At 31.8% G+C, this 21,389-nt stretch overlaps 2 protein-coding genes across 4 annotated transcripts in view; one reads left to right on the forward strand and one right to left on the reverse strand.

The window, feature by feature from the left end:
* The window catches only part of LOC118194201 (radial spoke head 14 homolog), a 98,614-nt gene extending 85,852 nt beyond the window's left edge, over positions 1-12,762 (forward strand). The window contains exons 8-10 of the mRNA XM_085825468.1: positions 2,432-2,543; positions 7,889-7,951; positions 12,594-12,762. Of these exons, the coding sequence (XP_085681594.1) occupies positions 2,432-2,543; positions 7,889-7,951; positions 12,594-12,689 (271 nt within the window). The 3' untranslated portion in view covers positions 12,690-12,762. The remainder of the gene's footprint in view (positions 1-2,431; positions 2,544-7,888; positions 7,952-12,593) is intronic.
* Positions 12,763-12,927: 165 nt separating this feature from the next.
* The window catches only part of LOC118194202 (uncharacterized), an 85,471-nt gene continuing 77,009 nt past the window's right edge, over positions 12,928-21,389 (reverse strand). For 2 of the 3 annotated variants that reach the window (XM_085825465.1, XM_085825466.1), the window contains 3 exons: positions 20,475-20,588; positions 19,623-19,718; positions 12,928-13,296 (listed from right to left, as the gene is read on the reverse strand). In XM_085825465.1, coding sequence (XP_085681591.1) covers positions 13,289-13,296; positions 19,623-19,718; positions 20,475-20,588 — 218 coding nt within the window. In that variant the 3' untranslated portion in view covers positions 12,928-13,288. The remainder of the gene's footprint in view (positions 13,297-19,622; positions 19,719-20,474; positions 20,589-21,389) is intronic. The other variant, XM_085825467.1, reaches the window with a different exon arrangement.

Here is a 21,389-nt window from a genome sequence, read left to right on the forward strand (position 1 = left end):
TTCTACATCCATATTATTAATTCCGTACCAGTTATTACCAGCAGGAGTATCTTTACAACAGTTTTGGGGATACAGTCAAAAGTCGTTAATCCAGGCTTGTCGGGACTTCAGCGATTTCGGATTACCGATTTTTCCGGATTATAGATCATCAGTTTAAATCTGGTAAGATGGCATGCAGAAATTATAAAATTAAAAATATGAAACCGTAATTTATGAAATAAAGAACAATTATCATCTAAAGGGTATCAAAATTTACAAAAAAAAAAGAGGTTAATATTTATTTGTTTACTTTATTAAACATTTCTTTCAATAATTAAGACATAATAACACGCCGAATAAATACTAATTCAGAAGACAAACAACAAAAATCAGCGTTATATTTACAAAATTTCCACAGTATTTTGTAAATATAACGCTGATTTTTGTTGTTTGTCTTCTGAATTAGTATTTCTTTCAATGTAAGTTGTTTACGTTGCTTCGCTTTTTATGTGATAATACTTTCTCTTTACTTCTATAAACAACAGACGTAATTTCTTGTTCAGTTACAAAGTTCCGCTGTTCAAGTCCTATAATTCCTGTGTCGAGAATACTGACTAATTTGTCAATCGAAATTTTTTCGTTTTCAATAACCTCTGTGTCACTTTCTTCGCTATCGGATGCAAATTATAATGACGGGGAATTTGATTTAAATCATATCAAAGACGGAGTACTCGAGATGAAATACTACATTCAGTAAGGAATTATAAGCCAAATAAAATAAAAACATCTGCCCTGAAGATAAGGATAGTGCTGACAGATTAACTTCCAGTTCATTGCGCGCCGCGATGTTTCCCCCCCCCACACACGCAGAGCAGCATGAAATTGATAAACAGATTTCGGAATGGTTAGATAAACAAAGGATATGCCTTTGCTTTTTTGCAGGAATTCACTTTTTGTTTAATGGACTTCAAAACATACTTTCGCTTTGTAGATCCTTTACATATTAGTAAATATGTATCAGAAATTCTACTTGACATAATCGAAAGTTCAAGCTTACTTTTATAAAATTGCTCTAACAGTCTGCAAAAAATAATAAGCCAGATCCAATTCGAAGATTAAGGAACAACGCAATCTGCAACATTAACTGACTTAGATAATATTAGCTTAGCTTATACCGTCCGTTATACATTAAACGCCCATTCGTAAACGTATTTTGCGCATGCGCACACGCATATTCGCAGCCGTAAAGGTCTTACGCGCATGCGTCAACGCGACGCATGCGCAGAAAGTTTTTAGCTTTGAGGTCCGGATTATAGATCATTCCGGATTATGGGTGTCCGAATTAACGACTTTTGACTGTATTGCTTTTTATTTCAAGATTCTCAATTTTATCTTCTTTTAGCGGTGAGTCCTTCGATGACTGCCATTTAATTTTTTCATTTTCTGTAGAAGTCTTCCATTTCACCTTCCTTCTGCTGTTAGCCTTGATTTTCCACTACATTGGCTCAGTTGCTTCTGTTTTCTTCATTGTTACTTCCTATGTCCTCCTCCTGTTGCCTTCTTTCTACAGCTATGTATTGCGCTAATGCGTTTATCAATCCCGGTAGAAGATTGTCTCAGGTAGCATTGCAACTACATCTTTCGAATTCGGATGAGTTTTCACCGACGCTTTGTGTCCGTTGATTTTCTTCCGCTGTATATGTTATGTTTGGCAAGGCAGATGGCAGTGCTTCATTTCTGCCGACATCCCTGAGAAATGTGAATTCTTATTCCGCTCGTTCTTGGCTTTGAAACTTCACTCGCTTTAAAGTACTTGATAAAATCATTAATGTTGAATTTCGTAATCACTTTCTTACTTGATTGTTTTGATTTATCGTCAAAGCTATCAGATAAATCATCGTATTCAGGCTCTCTAAAGTTAGATTCGATCACTAAGAAGTTACCAGGAGATAGCTAATACGCTATCTGCACCGCTTCAAACAATTTTCCTACCGAATTTACCACTGAAAGAAGGACGCATCATGTTTACCTTCCGTTTGCTTAAAAACCAAGTTGTTCCTTTTCAACTATCAGCACCGAATTCCTCTTCGTCATAATTGAGATCAGTTTTTCTCTTTCTTGGTAACCTCAAAGGGATCTGTGGTGATTCGTTGTTTTATATTTTGTGACAAAGCAAAAATATTACACTAAACAATTATTCTTCTGAATAATCCCAAATATTTTGAATGAACGATATCCATTTTAAAGAAAACACGTATTGGTACACCATTCTTTAATTATGTTTTCAGAAATATTTTGGTCATTTTCAAAGGTGCTCTTACTGAGAGGTTTCGTTTAATTTTTGAGAATAAATAAATTTCCATCAAATAACAGTTATTTTCTGCATTTGGCTTTATATTTCATATGTTAAACAACAAACTACGTTATTAATAAAAATAATTATTTCTTGCAGGATAGCCATTGCAACTCCTGCAAGGTTCATAGCTATCGAGAAAAATGCTATAAATAAAATTCTGCCTCTCTTAAACAGCAGCAGGACAGAAATACGCCTGAACTCACTAAAGGTATTTTTATTTTATTAGCATAAGTAACACAATTTCTCTTTTAAATGATCATTTCTAACAAATCTCTGTTTGAAGTTCATGATGTGATTACTTTTTATTTAGTGATTACTTTTTATTTAGTTTATTTAGTTTTTTAGAGCTTTTATTTAGTTCACTCTATGCTCTGAATTTTGACATCAATTTTTAATCTACTTCGTCATAAGATACCACGTTACATTTTGTACATGCATTCTTTGTTGATTACAAAGCAATGGGTGAAGCGATTCTTTCCAAATTCGATTTCCTTTAAAATGACTTTTTGCACATATCTTTGTTATATTTTAACTGCCTATTTATGCTGTTTTCACTTTTATGTATTTCTATGTCAGTAGATTTATATACATATTCCAGAAAAATTGAGAATTCAAGAGTGGAAGACTTTTCAGTCACCTTGTTTAACTGCAAATTTTTCTCAAGATTTCTGACATCATAAAAAACGACTTCTTTTAATTAATATGTAAAGGGATTTATGTGTTTCGTGATTATTACATTAATCAAAATTCTGAATAGTTCTTCAAAATATATAAGTGGATAATCCAGTTAATAATTATACCTCTTTCTGTCATACCTGCTACTTTTTTCATGGGAAATATTTAAAAGTTAAACATAGTAATGAAAAAACTCAATTCTGATTTTCATCTTTTATGATCATTATTATCACTTACCCGTCATCTGATTTTCATTGTAGTAAAGCGTTTAAAGAAATTTAACCATTTTGGTCGAACATCAAACATTTTATCTTTCAAACTTAAAATTTCCAGTGTGAAGATCTTTTACATTTCTCACTGGGTATTTATTTGGTAGCGGAGCAATGCAACGAAGTTACAGCATGCAATGCATGCCTCCATTTTTAATCGAGTAGTAAAATAGAATGCTCTTGGTAGTTGTTTCATTGTCTACTAATGTTACCAAACAATTAAGAATGCTCTTTGCAGTTGTTTCATTGTCTACGGATGCTACGAAGAATGATACTTTCCACTATTGCTGTTAGTAACAAAAACTCTGATCCTATTGTGTCACAAGCCAATTTTCTCTGCTGATTGGAAAATAGCTAACTCTGGGCTGAACATAAAAAATACTGATGTCAAGCATATAGGCAACTGCATAAATGTACCTTATCATGAAAGTGATGGCACATTAAGTTACAGAAAAAAAAGAAAAAAAAAAAAAAAAAAAAACAACAACTATGGAATTGTTTTGGTAATAACTAAATATGAGACTTAAAAATAATGCCATTCCTGGCTGGATGAATTAAGAGAACTCATGATTGTGACTGATGCAAGTGATGAAAACCCATCAGTTTCTTCTTATGAAGTCATAGGAATATGAGGAGTCATAAGACCTTAAAGGAGTTTACAGCATACATTTAAACTTTCAGCAACAGGCATCTTTGAACATGTCGGACAATTCATAAGCCAGAGATACAGTGATCATCAATTTGAATAATAATAATGTTTGTCTTTTGTGCACTGTCTGATACTACACTGACTGGTCCCAACTGAGAAGTGCCCATATCAGGGTCACCAGTTTTCCAAGCAGTGAAATATACGCTAATCATGCTACTGCCCCAGGGCCCTAATCCAAGACTGCATATTTAAAAAGATTCTCTATAGCGACTGCTATCCCTTGGGTGCATGGGGGTCACCACTCCCTGTTCCCAAGTTTCACAGCAGTGGGTAACATGCCCGCCTAGTGATCTGACTGGTTGACAAAACTGCTAATCGCCAGTACTACATGGGATGCCTGATGCCCACCATGGGACTAACACTGGGCTCATTCCTATCGGCCACTCAAATTAAGGGGTTACATGGGTTTTACAGGTTCAAAAAATCGATTTTTTTTTATTATTAAAATCTACAACATCTCTCGAATATTGTCCAAAAATTTCAAGTTGATCCGAGTAATAGTTTCAGAGATACAGCCTATTGAAGTGGCGCGCTCAAGGCTACCTGGGCTCTGCTTGCCGCAGGTATAAAAGAGCAGCTGCTCGCCTATTGTTCATTTGTCCTTTATGGCTACTTTTCTCTTTTTCTAAGGGCAACTAGTTGAAATACTTCATTTGGTGATCACTTGTTGAACCAAGAGGTTTATTTTGAGGTTATAAGTGTCTAAAGTAAATTATATTTAAAAATGCCCAAAGTTTCAAGATCTCAATTAAGGGACGGTGCTCGTAGAAAAGATCGACCCAAGAAACGGAGACAGTCATTCAATCCTAAAAATCCTGAGCAGCAAAACTTTAAATGCGTTTTTCTCAAAACTATGTTTTTAAAGTTGGTTGTCAAGATTTCTCGAAGACTACTCTACCGATCTCGATGAAATTTTAAACAGGTCTTCGAGGTACAATTTACAAGGACTTGGACGAAGGATTATTTTTTTTTTTCAATTACAACTTTTTTTTTTTTTTTTTTCAAAATGCCATGAAATTTTTATCGAATTTTGCATTTTTATGTAAAAACCGCTGTCAAACATTTAATTTTCATTTATTTTTTTCTTCGTCCAATTTCTAGTTTGAAGCCTTAACTAAAACACGGATTATTTTTTTCACTTCAGATGATCCTGCTAGGAGTTCTGCTGTCAACGCGAATGCACCTTTTTTCCGAGGGCTCGTTGGGAATGACGTCAGAATGGCGGAGTTTTTTTCAAAAATTGTTTATTAAATATGTACCTTTAAGATAATAAAAAAAAACTGAATTAAATATTTCATTTATTATATGAAAAAAAATCTTGAAAATACGCCGTTTTTACTCGGATGAAACCCATGTAACCCCTTAAATCGAAGTCATGATTACTTGCTTACGCCCATAGGTTATGGAGAACCGTGAGGCTCATGGTTTTATACTCCCACAGTTGAGACTGCCTAAGTACAAATCCTAGCCAGTAGCTTCACTGGTTTTCCTGTGTCAACACCTGGAGGGGATACTTGCGGTAAGATAAATTATGCAAGACATAATATACAACATTTGTGGGTATTTACAATCGCCGTCCATCCCATTATTCAATAATGCAATGTTATGCATATCACAATATATGTTTGAATTTTTCACTGGATGTAAGAATGTACTATGATCTGCTGTCTGATATGTGTGCACTTTTAATTAACCTTGTACTTTGCAGGGATTGTTTTCTCATTATCAGGTTCTTTTTTGGCACCTCAACTGTAATTACTGACAGACACAAATATTCTTCTCAAATGCCCCTTACTTTTGCAAGTTTACTTCCATTTATCCCATTGACTATGCAATTTTCTTTACAAATCTGGTACTGCGAATGTTACTTTGGAGAACCATTACTACACATGGTGTCAGTTTATTTACCTGATTGGAATAACATTTCAGGATTTTTTTATTGTATGTGCTCCGAACAAAGCACTGAACCAAAATCATTCCAATAGCATTTAATTTTTTCAACCTCCTAAATACACTAAATAATGCTGTTATGTATATTCTTGTATAACCCCATTCCAATAAAATGTTAAAAGAAACTAATGTCAGAGAGAGGAACAATAATCATTTTTTGGCATTGCCTCATTATTCAAATGTTTTGTAACATCAGCACGTGCGTAGTATACTATTGCAAAAATAAAGAACTATAAAATCTTAATGTCACAAAATGATCTTTTTAGGTATTCTTTCACCGAAGGATTGCATAAATTAAGCAATGCACTAAAAGTGAATAAACAGCCAGAAAAATTTTAATAAATTTTAAGTTTCTCAGCATATACATAAAAGAATTTGGAAATTATCAATAGGCCACAACTAATGCTGACCAAAATTAAGATTTGTACGGTTCAGAATTATACATCGAATTTATTTCATAAACATATTTTAAAAATGGGAAAGCTTTGTAAATACTCATGTATTTAAATTTTAAAAAAGATTCTGGAAACTGCTGAAATGAGGCCATGTCGATACGGACTAGTTACTTGATATCGCTTCAGTCCAAACTAATTCAGATAAATAGGGTTCTGTTGTGTCTTTCTAAATGATGATATAAAATTTGATCCATTCAAATAATAATAATAAAAAATCTCATGCATACACCACATGACTTCCTTGTATGGAATATTAAATTATACGCATTTTTTCCTTGAATTTCATTTAACTTGATTGGATTGAATTAAATCTACTTCGTCGACAGCGCATAAACCACAATAAAATAAATGCACTCTTTAAAATTCATTATATTTGTTTACTATAACGACACTCTGAATGCACAAAATTTATATCATTTGAAGAATTATCGTTGCTCAATATTCTATTCAAATACTATAATAAAGCTAAAACGATGCATGAAAGAAATTAAGCAAACAAAACAGAAAAGAAACAGTTTTTCACAGACGATTTAGTATTTCTCATTCGATTAATTCAGTTCTCACTTCGCGACAAGGCAAAAATACATAAAATCTCAAAATATCTGCATTAAAAATTACGAAGTAAATCTTAAACACTTATTTTCTCGAAAAAATTCCAGAAAGGATTAAGCACGATTTAATTCGCAATGATAAATGAAGGCGTTATTTTTTTGTTGCGAAGCTTAGTCTCTCTAGATTGGCAACAAATCTACAATTCTGCTGTTTCAAATGTAAACAAATATGTCCGCCATGTTATTTAAAACTTAACCGCACTTAAACAGCTTTTAAATTGTTGATAATTGTACAAATATTGCTTCCAGAATTACGAAAGGCATAAAAACCTTAACCGGAAGATAAAAACAACATAATTCAATCATTTTTAAAGCAAAAAATATACATTTTACAAACATATAAGAGTAAAGAACCTGAGATCACCGAGCCGGGTAACAGAGCGGATATATATATAAATATATTTATATACGTTTGGTGCGGCCGATTGCAACCAAAATACGAGGTGCACATCTACATGTTATAGCAGTCCTATATACAAAATTTCAACCTTCTGAGGTTACTCGTTTCTGAGTTATGCGAGATACGTACGTACATTCGTACAGACGCCACAAAAAATTCTCTTCAGAATTAATTTTAAAGCAGTTTTATAATTTTTTTGGAGGAAAAGAGTCCTTTATTCTGTCCTTACGTACAGATATCACGCAAAAACATCGTTAAATTGCATTCGATAGCGGTCAAAATGGATATTTTCGTTGAAATATATTGCCTGAAACTTTTTGTGATTATAATACTTCCTTTTTACTTCGTACAAGGAAGTAAAAAAGGCACACTTTGTTCTTATAGAAGCTTTCCTCATAATATTCCAGAGGAATTTGTAAGAGGAATACTGAAAGATTTGAATTCAAATAATATTTTAAAAATAATATTTGAAATGTACTTTCAGATCCTGACAGCACTGAGTGAAGCACCCCCAGGAAGAAAAATTATGACTGGAAATTTTCAGAAAGTGTGTATACTCTTTAAATTAGATGAATCTATTTCACATATCTCATAAACATTTATATATCAGCAATAAAAAATATCAACTGAATAGAAACCAGTGTCAAAACTAGAATGTAGCAAAACAGATATTCATTTCTCCAGGAAATTAACAGAATTAGTCACACATCATACAGTAGAAAAACACATTATTTGAAACATTCTTCAGTAATGCAGACTAATAAATGCACTGCAGATGTATGAAATACTTTTTTTCAGTTTCCCATAACAAAACCATTTTGAAAAATATATATGTATTAAAATACAAGATGCTTATTGGGCAACTCATGTTTACTTCTTTTAAGAAAAGCTAAGATGTTTTAGCTATGTGCAAAATTCCTATATATAAATTATATTTTTATCATATTCTATATATACGAGGGCTATCCAGAAAGTAGATTACGTTTTGGAATAAAAAAAATAAACAAAGTATAGGAAACAAATTTTATTATATACAGATGAAAGCCACACTCAAATACTACTTTTCTACATAGTCACCATACAAATTAAGGCATTTATCGTAGCGATGTACGAGCTTGGAAATTCCTTCGTCGAAAAATTCGGCCGCCTGCGCCTTCAACCACTTCGTTACCTCTTCTTGCAGCTGTGCGTCGTCATCAAAACGCTGCATAGCCAGCCACTTCTTCATTGCTGGGAATAGGTGGAAGTCGCTCGGTGCCAGGTCGGGACTGTACGGCGGATGAGGAAACAACTCCCACTTAAAAGATTCAAGAACTTTACGAGTGACATTTGCCGTGTGGGGCCGGGCGTTGTCGTGAATCAACAAGATCTTAGAGCTCAACATTCCTCTGCGCTTGTTTTGAATTGCTCTTCTGAGTTTTTGGAGAGTTTGGCAATACCTTTGAGAGTTTATTGTAGTGCCTCTTTCCAGGAAGTCCACCAAAATTACACCTTTTCTGTCCCAAAAAACAGTCGCCATCATCTTCCTTGCCGACATTGTTTGCATGCATTTCTTGGGTTTTTGGGGAGAACTTGTGTGCTCCCACTGCATTGATTGCAATTTCGTTTCACAGTTCACATGTTTCACCCATGTTTCGTCACCAGTAACGATGCGATCGAGTAAAGAGTCACCATCCTTATGGTAAGCGTCCAAAAAGTTCAACGCTGCAGCCATTCGCTGATTTTTGTGGTCCTCTGTCAAGATTTTTGGAATCCATCTTGCACAAAACTTGTGGTAACCAAGCTTTTCGCTGATGATTTCGTGCAACAAACTTCGCGAAATTTGTGGAAAACTCGAAGAAAGTTCCGTTATTGTGAAATTTCGATTTTCACGGACTTTAGCATCGACTTTTTCGAGAAGTTCGGCGGTCACTATGCTGGGTCTCCCACTTCGATCTTCGTCGTGAACATTGGTTCGGCCATTTTGAAATCTTATGACCCACTGACGCACTCCACCTTCAGTGATAATGTTGTCCCCATACACTTCACGAAGCTGCCGATAGATTTCTATCGGTTTACAGTTTTTTGCAGTCAGAAACCTTATTACTGAGCGCACCTCGTGGGATTTTCAATTAACGCAGACATTTCAAACCGTCACAGTATCTGAACGGAGCACAGCACGAACCTCTCACTAGCATGGCTAGATGCAGACTGAGCTGCGCAACGCTCTGACCCCAAGATGGCCGCGCTAGCCCCGCCCCTAGCGGAGACAGACGGAAACGTAATCTACTTCCTGGATGGCCCTCGTATTTTACTGTACAATCTTTCTCTTTGGTGCTACATATATCAAATTTAGAAATCTCATTCAAACATACCATACGTTTATTGCCTATTTTTAAAAATATTCCACATTTATCTACTTCATTTGAAATATATTAAATCACAGGAATATTTATTAATTTTTTGAAGCTGTTAAAAGTATATATTCATGCCCATATTTGCATATTGATTCATGTGCATATTTGATATTTTTATGAAAATAAAAAATCAGTAAAATTTAAAGTGTAAAATGAATTTTAAAGGCAAAACTGGCACAAATCTAAGTATTTTTAAACAATTAAAAGAAGGGCATTTATTCCAAAGAACAGCACTATAATAACTGTTTCAATAAATATATGACCCTCACTCAAAAACTTTACCATTTTCACTCTGAAACCAAATAATTTCATACAGAAGTGTCAGACAGCATTGAAGCACTATTTTAGTCTAGTAAAGACAGAAGACTTCCTCACAGAATAAAATTATACACAGTTCTCAAAAGAAAAATAAGAAATATAAATTAATAGATTTTAGACACCTCGAAATACATGGCCTGCTGTTAAAATTCCGATATAAATTAATAGGTATTCAAAAACATTCACTGTGCTTAAAAATGAAACTAGTCTATTAAAATGTATTTAAAATAGCATAACTACATTTTAATTTATAAATTCAATGTGATTGATAAGTTTGATTTGATCTCAATTTCATAATGTGTTTTTTACAGTTCTCATTACAAGTGTATAATGTATCGTGTATTACTTGGTATCAAAGGGAAATCCTCCGAACAACATACTGCTGACAGAAATATTTAATTTAATTCAGTATTAATAAATTAACAAGTGAAGTGATTTCTAGATATATTTTACAGTCAGCTAAAGATCTTAAACTGAATTTATGCATTTTTGATAATTTCATACATAATATTAAAATACTTTTATTTTGATGCCTCTTTTGGGATAATTTCCCCAAGCTAAGATTTTTACCTAGATGATATATCTTAAACTGAAGTGAATTATAGCCCGCGATCACTGACTAACAATATTGGTAATCCTAATTGTGCAAAAAAATCCCGTAAACATCCTATTGTTTTGAAAGTCGAGCTTGATTTCATTGGATAGGTTTCTAGCCATTTTGAGTGAGCATCGAGGATTATCAAAAACATATGCTCAAAAATAGATCCTGCATAATCAATATAAATACGTTCCATTGGAGCACTCGGGTACTCCCAATGATGAACTTTTACCTTAGGAGGATCTATTTTTATGTTTTGCACAGTATTTTACACACTATTTTTATGTTCAGAACGGTTTTTAGCAGTATGTTCGATATCTTTATCTATGCCATTCCAAAATACATAAGATCTAGCAACTGCTTTTGCTTTACAGTCCTTAAATGTCCGTGATGAAATTCTTTCTAAACATTCTCACAGTATCATTCTGGAATACAAACGCATTGACCATACATTATACAACCTTCTTAGAGCCTATACTCCATCTCCATTCCTTTCAATTCACCACTGCTTTGAAGTATTTGTAGCAGAGGACTGAGTTCTGCATCAATTTCAGTTTCTTTAGCCAAATCACTGGCAGCGATTGGAAGAGAGTTTCAATCCGCTGTAATTGAAAAACAGTTACATCATTCTGAATACAGTTGCTCTGAGTTCATTGGTAATCGTGATAGAAAGTCAGCATTGCCATGCTCGATTGTTTTACGGTAAATAATGTTGAATTGGAATGACTGTAAAGCCAAAGTGTTATGCAGGAGTCTTGTTGCTACCAAAACTGGCATGCCCTTGAGACGAAAATTGAACAAGAGGTTTATGATCTGTAATTAATGTAAATTTCCTGCCTTTTAAGTACAGAAAACATTTTTTACTTCCCCAAACGATTGACAAGGCTTCTTTATCGGTTTGAGAATATTTTTTCTCCATTTCAGTCAGTGTTCTAGAAGCATATGCAATTGGCCTTTCTGTTCCATCAGGAAGTTTGCGAGAAAGTACCACACCTAAAACCACTGGTGATGCATCAGTTGCCAATGTTCAGGGCAATTTTGGATCATAATGCATCAAAACTTTTTGTAAACACAATTCTTTTTTAATATTTAAAAAAGCTTCTTAACAAGCCTTCGTCCAAATATATTTTGAGCTTTTCTTAGTTAATTGGTATAAGAGAATTGATTGTTGCTAATTGTTGCTAATTTAGGGCAAAAGTTTCCTTAAAAATTAACCAATCCCCAAAAAAAACTTTGAATTTCCTGAACATTTCTGGGTCTTGGAGCATTTGCAATTGCTGATATTTTTTCATCAGTTTTACGTAAACCATTAGCATCAATTTTACGACCTAAAAATTGTATCTCTTCCTGAAAAAATTTACTTTTCTCTAAATTTAATTTCAGTCCATGAGTTTTACATTTCCTGAAGAAATTTTTTAAAGTATTTAAATGTTCTCATCATCTGGTCTGATGATGAGGATTTCTGATGTTATTTGTGCATCATCCATGAAGACTTTACAGTCTCTATTTTCTAGAATTTCTATTCATTAAGATGATATTTACAAAAAATACTTTAAATTGTAGGGAATATATACCAAGTGAAAAAAAAAAAAAAATTCTCATGAATGAAAAAAGGTGGTCATGCCACTCAGGGGGTTGCAAATAAATAAACCATGTTGCAAATAAAGAAGACTGATATTTGAAGACATATCCAGAATTTTAACATTACCTAAAACTGATAACAAATCCAAAAAATAAAATATTTTAAAATGTACATTAAAAATTTAGCTTCAAAATATATTCAAATATATATTATGCAATATATGGTTTGCATTTTAATTTAAACTTATGTAAAAATGTATGCTAATTTTAAATTTTATACTGTGAATTATTTACAGATTGTACCTCTTCTAAATGATGGAGTTCAAGAAATTAGAAAAGCAGTCCAGAGATTATTCAGTGTTATAAATTATAAAGCAACACCTGTTGTTTAGCAACCTTCCATTTTTGTAAAATTTTCAAAACCGAAATTTGTCTTATGAAGTATCAAAATTGCTATTAAATATGTTTATATTATTATATACTTTTTATAACTTATAACAGTTGTGCAGTTTTAAATATAATATTACAAATAATGCACAGTATTAACCCCAAGTCTATGCAAAGGCAGCAAAAGTATTGAATCAGGTATGCATAATTTTTAATAACAAAATTTTGCAACATAAGAAAAAGTTATAGCTAAACTCCATCAAACTTTATTACATGCTCCTATATCACATAAATACAATTTATTTATTTATTTTTCTCTCTTTGCGAGAAAGACCTTGGTGCTGACAGAGGATTTGCCAAGGAGGGGAAAAAGAAAAAGAACATTTGATTCCGTACAATTAAATTCCCATAAATCCAGAAGATAAAGATGTAGGAAAAGATTTTTACTAATGTTTTATGTGTACATATATATATTTATGTATATATATTAGAGCAAATTTATAAGGGAAAATGAACTATAGCACTAATATTTAACAAGCTTTTGTATACAACGACAATTTGTTTTCTTTTCCGTATTCAAGTCCCATTTCACATTGTTCAATTTTTATATTTCTGAAAATAAACATAAAAGACATTTTAGAAAACAGCAAAGACCTTAAACATATGTTAAAACTAACAAACTGATTTAAAAAAAAAAAAAAAAAGAAAGAAAGAATTTACACAAAATTAGATACACAAGCAAGCCATATTAAAAATATTTTTACAACTGGCTGGCTACACCTTTTTAAAAGGATTAGACTGCAATAAAGCCATAAACACACATGTAATTAGAGAATCAATGAGGAATTACTTTTGCAGAATAATAATTTGAACAATTGATTTTTGCTTAAGACCACTAGATTATTAGATTTGGTTGTCCGGCTATTATTACTACTAACCAAAGGCGACAGTTTCAAAGCGCCTTATTTTGAGCCCTTTCACAATTATTGGGAATCAAGAGGATCAGAACTTCTCCATAACACCCACAGGACTTATTGAGGAATTTCACCGCCCTCTGAAAGCTGCCTTAAAAGCGTATGATACCAGTCACTGTGTGGCGGCCCTTCCAACGCTCCTGATGGGTTTCTGCTCCACTCTCAAGGAGGACATAGGGGCAACCACCTTCCCTACTTATAAGGAAAGACTATTTGTCTCCCAGGAGAATTTTTCGATCTGACACCTACGAACACGTCCCCCAAACAGTTGGAGGATTTAAAATCCTGTTTCGCTCATCCTCACCTTAACGACTCCACGCATGTGTTTGTTCAACATGATGCAGTTAGGAAGACACTTCAAGCTCCTTATGACGGACCATTTAAAGTACTAGCAAGATGAGAAAAAACGTTTGATCTTGAAATAAAAGGGATTAAGCAAACGATCTCCATAGATAGACTGAAACCAGCTTTTATAACCATGGCCTTTTCTTAAGTTGCTTCCCAGAGTGTGAAAAAGACCTTCGTACATTTGTACCACCCGTTCTGGATGATCAATACGACCCCCGCATCGGTACGTCACATTTCATTGACATTGCGAAGAGAGTATGCATCGACGGCACCAAACAGGCGCTACAAACTCAAAAACTCTAGAGAAAACCACCAACTGGCAGAAGACAGTAAATCTGCATGGCAACCTTACAAGTTGACGGGGAGAGAAGGTTTCTCCGGTGTTACACTTCAGTCTTGTGCTTCACCGGGATAAGTAAACTTCGGTGCCTGTGTCGGGTCCCTGCTCTGTCTTTCATGCTATTACAAGTATCCCACTATGTTAAATTTTCTTATTAATTGCATATGTCTAGCTCAATCAAGCATGCTTTTTTAGTTAATGTTTTCAACACTCTTGTAGGCATGTGCTACTCACGCGTACCTCATATTTAACATTTAAGTTCAAGGAACAATTTTAATTAAAAATGAATTTACAACACATTGCAGCATGAAGATTATTTTTGTAATGCTAAGAAGCACCTGAAGATTAATAAGATTATGTAAATCGCATGCGCAGAAGTCATTATGTGTCCTTTATTTTTGCAACCGCTTGTCATAGATCTCCAATTACAAAAATGTTTTAATGTTTTTAAATTAAAAAAATTAATAAAATTATAAAATTTAACTTTTTATACAGTTATATTTAAATTTTTAAAAAATATATAAATCATTATACAACTAAAAGTTAAATATTTGTTTAATAAAAAGTTTTATATTAAAAATTTAGTCATGAACATCATATGAAAAGTTTTGACCAATACAGATTTTTTTTAAAAAGGGATTCTTATTCAGATTCTCTTATAAAATTCCTTTTCTAGACAGGCTTCAAGTACTGTCACATAGTACCGAGCATTATTTGCATAAATTAAAAATGAAGAATATCTTCCTTTGTTCTAACCCCCTTTTTTGTATCACTATGATTTCAAAGTAAATAAAGCTGCAAGTGGATATTATTGACGTATTTTCAGCATTTGAAAACTAACGAACTAGTGGGAAAATACTTTTGGCATAGTGAATATAACAAAATTATAAATTAAAGAATGTTGCACAAAAATTACTAAATGAGGGGAAAAGATTAATCTTGAGTATTCTAATTTATTTTTAACAAGGAAAAGCAATACAGATTTATTTTTAGTTGAAAATCTTCAAAAGCCCTAGATTTTGAAATTCAATATTTTTGTCAACAAACTGATTAAAAAGATTATATTTATCTGCCATAATATTTTAGATTGCCAAATATTTTGTTTTTCTGTAATGAGAATAAACTTTGGACAAATATAAGTAACTACATGAATTAGATGTCAAATAAAAAGCAAATTTTCATAATTTTCACAAAACTCATTTTTAAATTTAAAAACAATGCAGCATGAATATTTATCGCAGCTGCCACTCAAACAGGAGAATGAAATTCCCAGACTTTTCCAGGTGTGTTATGCACGTTGGCTGTGCTGAGAGGTAAATTAATTATGGTAACACTTGAAAACACAAACATTTGCCAATTACAAATGACAAAATCGTTTTCCCAATGCATTACTATTATAACTATAATAGCAGTTGTTTCCTCCACTGAAGATTGAGATTAGAACTGCCCAAATTGGATTAAAAATGTCTTTTTTGGAGATATTCTGCAGCTAAATGAAAGAAAGAAATCTATTTAATGATATTTTAAAATAAATACAGGTATTTTCATTTATTTAGCAACATACATAAGAAAAAAATATGTGCATTAAATTTCGTGATGGTATGTCATCATAATGCTAGAATTAGTTGCAGGAGTATGTTAGAGAAAACTGCCTGGAATTTGAAAGTATTCTTAACTAATAATAAATAAATTTAGAGGGAAGAAGCAACATTAAAATTAAATGATACGAATAGCATTAAAACAAAGTTAATTTCTTAAAAATGGAATTACAATAACCAATGATATTTTGACGAATATAGTTAGTTATATTAAATGGTTAGCCTAGATGACTGATTACTATTTTTTTATTTTACTACAAAATGACAAATAAGCCATTTGTAAAAAAAAAAAAAAAAAAAAAAAAAAAAAAAAAAAAAAAAGAGGTTAAAAAGATTTTGTGGTAAAATCCTAGTATATGTTACACTTTTGGAATGATTTTAAAAATTGTTGCCAACACCAAAATGACCCGTTTACTGCTCATCACAAATGTCCAATTTACTGCTCATTATAATGTTACCAAATTCTGTGTATACTGGGATTGAAATGCCTTTGTTTTATATGAGAATGGAAAGGTATTTTCCTTTGTTCAACATGCACTGCACTTATGCATGCGAATCTCTCAAATCTCGAGGTTACTGGAAACGAAAGATGTTGGAAAACTCCTTTGCCTTTTTAACTTTCTAAAAGACAATCCGATTGCAGCTGCGAAAACTAGATCTAGACCAGCTGTCTGAATGATGCCCATGCGATGCATACTGCATCAAGAAAAGTGATCACTTCCAACATTGGTGTAAAAAATCGCTTTTGGGGAGGGGAATGCCATATGAAATTCCCTGACTTTTTGGCGTTTTCCAAGGTAGTGTGGCAACCCTGATTTGTGTTCTTTAAAACAATTTTGTAATTAGAAGTATCTATGACCAATGGTTATGAAAATAAAGGCTGTTTAATAACTTATGTACACAGTGCATGACCCAGAAAAGAAAAATTAGTCCAGAGATTGACAAGCATAATAAATTAAAAAGCAATGGCTGTTACTAGCAACACTTTATTTCCTTAACTCTTGGAGAAAATTGTAATGATGAAGCATGAAACTGTATATCATTGATCTCATCCAAGCACTTAGGTATATTTTTAAAAACTATTTCTTTAAATTCAAGTTTTTGTTTAGTATAACTTAATGTTTGCCTTCTTTTTATCCAGTGAGAAATTTATTCACTTTCACATTTAAAGTTTAATCAAATGCTTTTGGGGGGGATGAGGGGAGGTTATTAATGATATCTTTCCACTTATCATTTTTTAGCATTATAACTGCTTTAATTAATCCTTCACAACAATGAGTTATAATAAGAACGCACAGATGTTTTGTAAAACACAAGAAAAAAATGAAGACCTAGTAATTCTTAAGAGACAATTTAAGTCTGCAATGAAACTTAAAATCTCAGGAATTAGCTACTTCAATGACATTAGCATTAAATGCCTACATATAATTTATTAGTGTAAATTCTATTACATTCTATCATATCATGTAGTAATACATTTATCTTAAAAGAGCCAAGCCAGACAATCATCAATTATACGAGAATAAATCAAAAAATAACCTGCCATTAATATGGAATATTTAATTTAAATTATAATATTGAATTTAAATTTTACACTGCTTATCAAATGCAGCAAACACAACAAAATGTATAAATCTACTTTCCAAACATCGAAAAAAGAATTTTTCAGTAAATAACAAGCAAGACTATTATTAATCTTGCAGGTCCCACTATTATATTAAGAACATGAGCCTTTTTAAATGCCACATTTCTAACAGATGTAGTTATAATACAGTACAAAACTGGAAATTTGGAATGATCTAAAATCTGGACCTCCAGATCACAAGCATTTTTTTTTTTTTTTTTTTTTTTTTTTAAAGCGGTATGCATGCACATTTTACAGTTTTTCACAATATAACATGTGGAGAGTCCAGAATCTTAATTTCACTTTGGCACTAAGTAAATATTACCTGGATTGAAGAAACAATCATTTATTAGTATAAACCTGTATAATCAACAATTTGACTCCTGCAGCATACTATACATCTCAAATCAAAACAACTGGCAAATCTTTATTACTTTTTGTTTCCATATGCATAAAACAGATTTTGTAAATGATATTCATAAGCCAAAAGATTATCTTTAATGCTGCATGGATTGAGAATAACTGACTTGTTATTCAGATAAGCCGCATGGCTGGTGTGGCCACATTGAGCAGCCAAATTTAGGGCAAACAAATGTTCAAGAATTTAGAGAAGCACTAAGCAATTAATTAACGAACTACAAAATCTTTAGAATTTAGGGAAGGCACTGAGATGCTTAATTTTTAAAATTTCAGACATGCAGAGACAGCATCAGCCGTAAAATGTTTAGCAGTGGCCCAGGATAAGCGTTAAGTATGTGTGGAAATTTATTTCTTCAGGACTGCCTTAAGCATGTGCAGAAAACAGGCATAAGTATAATAAATAACTAAATTAGCTTTAAATTAGTAAACATGCAATAGAGGAAAGAAAACAAAATTTAGTGGAACAACTTATCTTTAATTGCCAATCTCAAGACACATTGCCAATAGTGTATAGCAGATACTAGTTATGCTTTATAGCAACAGCCACAAATAAGAAGGTGTTTAGACATCACAAACACAAGGCAAAATTTTCTAATCAATGGAATTTGTGTACAAATGTGGAGAAGTGATAATAACAGGAGTTTGTCATTGGGATGTCAATGCCTCAATCATCAGTCAGTCAAGTATGGCAAAATCTATAGTATGGTTCTATATCAGAAAATATCACTACCAATAATGAAGAAAGTGACAAAGAGATTGCTGAGAATGAAAAAATTTCAATTGACAATTTAGCAACAATTCTTGCACTTGAAGAATTTAACTTCGTAACTAAACAAGAAGTTATGTCTATATACAGAATTAAAGAGAAAATAAGACATGTAGAACACAAAATAAAGCAACTTAAAACTAACTTACATTGAAAGGCATATATAATAATGCAAAAATAAATCTTGGGCCTTTCCGTAAATTTTAATTCACTTAAGTTCAAAAATCCTTCATTATTTCATATTTTAAATTTTATAATTTCTACATGTCATCTTACTAGATTTTAAATGACAAACTATTAAACGGAAAAATCCCAAATCAGGAATTGCCCATGTCCAGATATCAGATTTCATATAGTATTAGATTTCATTTCCTATACAATATGTATATGAAAAAGTTCTATAAATTAATGCAACAAAAGTGTCTGAAAATCAGTATTTTAATTCTACCTTCAATTATTATAACTCATGCAAGGTTGTTTTACATAAATTTATTTAATAAAATGGAAACAATAAAAGACGCTGATTACCCTTTTAATGACAAAATAATTTTCATTTAAAAATTCCATAATCATTTTTATAGGCAATTTTAATGTTCAAGTATACGTATAGTATATTAAATTTGGTTATTTTATCATAATTACACATATTATATGTGTGTGTTGCAAAATTTAGGTTTTTGAAGGTATATGGCTTTATTACACTTCTACTCATGCTGTTAAATTCATCATAACAGTTACAGTTATTAAAGACATCATTTATTAATGTCAAAATACAAAAACAAAACAAAAGTCCACTTAAAAAAGACAATGGCGTCCAGTCAAAAGCAAAAATGAAACCGTAAAAATTAAACTTGAAAAGCGGACTCACTCTGGTTAACTTGCATGTGCTGGAAAGGGGTGTTGGCTGGGGACCTAGAGGGTGCAACAAAACCAGGAGGAGGGCACTGGGCTGTTGGCCATTGGCCTGCATAATAAAATAATTCATGCAATTGCTAATACATAACAAAACACTTGCAAAAAAGACAAGACAGTCAGGTTCATAAAAAATTTAAATGTATTATGCAATTATATTTATCTTTGCAAAAAGAGCTGCAGCATAATACATATTAATCAGATACATGTAAATTAGAACTAAAACCCTTTCAAGACTGTCTTTTATGCCATACCAAAGAAATTATTAAAAATAACTTACAAAAGCATGCTGAGATTATTTAGAATATATGCAATGTACTTCAAACTGAAGTAAAAATATATATAGTCCTTACAGACATTAAGAAAAATAAACCCAAGTCATAATAACAGAAAAAAAAAACCAGAGTGAATACTCAACCTTTTAAAATACAGCTTAACAAAGAAATAAAAAACATGAAATTTTGATCTATGGCATTTACAAAAATTAATACAAATATGGGAATAGCATTACATTTCCCATGACTTTACATGAGAAAGAATAAACCAATAAATTAGACCTATATTCAATTCACCTGTTTTGAGACAAATTTTTCAAAATTTATATAATTAAAACACTTTTCATACTTATATAGTGGATATATCACTTTTCATACTTATACAGTAGATATATATATATAATGTCTTATTATTTCTTTACATAAATAAACCAAAGCACTTAATGATTACTAAAATACTTTTAATACTGGCAATCCAATGTTCACAGCACTGGGCAGATGGTATAAAAACATAAGCTGCTAGCAAAAATTACCTCTAAGAGCAAATGGATTTGGATAAGGCGAATGGCCATTGAACTGTGTAGAGTTTTCTTCAAGTGTGAGTTGTTGAAGAGCTTTCATCCAAATGTGAGGACTGCCTCTTTGACCTAATCAAAATTAAAATTTTAATAATGAGATGTATGCAAATATTAAAAAAAAAAAAAAAACTTTTCACACTAGAAAATCTTCAAAGTAAAGTAAAGGAATTAAATTTTTACAAACTTACTTACATATGCATAATCAGCATAGATATTTTATTCCTTTTCAGCATTATTATTTTTTCAAAAAATTATAACAATGCACAAATAAAACAAACACTGAGATTAACTTAAATGATTAAATAAATAATATAACTTATGTTAGAAATTGTATGCTGTTAATTAACACACACTGGTGTTAAAAAACAAAGGCTTACAAAATTCTGCTATATATATGAGTTATATAGCAGGTATTCTGCTTTATATATACCCAGCAGCTCAGGTGTGGGATATATATGAACGATCAATAAATCCTTTTCTCAAATTATTACTGCCTGAAATATATTTTGCAGAGTTTACTACATAAAGTCTATTTATATTTCATATTTTCAAATAATTGCTCAAATTATATTAAATTAATTAAGTGATAATTTTACTATTTTCCAGCATTAAAATACAATTATTCTTAGAGTAATATAATTTTTTTCTATACATAATGAGTTTTTATGAAAATTAATATAAAATCCCATAAAATTTAATAACAAAAAAATTACTGAGATTACTTAGAAAAAATAAATTCAATCAATACATTAAAAAACTCGTTCCAATAATATAAAATGTTATCAAATAATGCCAGTCGTCTGATAAACTTACATTTCTGACACAGTGATTACAAGGATCTTCCTGAAATCATTTTGTATTTGAAAATGA

Source organism: Stegodyphus dumicola, chromosome 10 (assembly GCF_044657685.1).
Source record: "Stegodyphus dumicola isolate Sdum_Otavi_A_Nest chromosome 10, ASM4465768v1".
Classification (NCBI taxonomy): Eukaryota; Metazoa; Arthropoda; class Arachnida; order Araneae; family Eresidae; genus Stegodyphus; species Stegodyphus dumicola.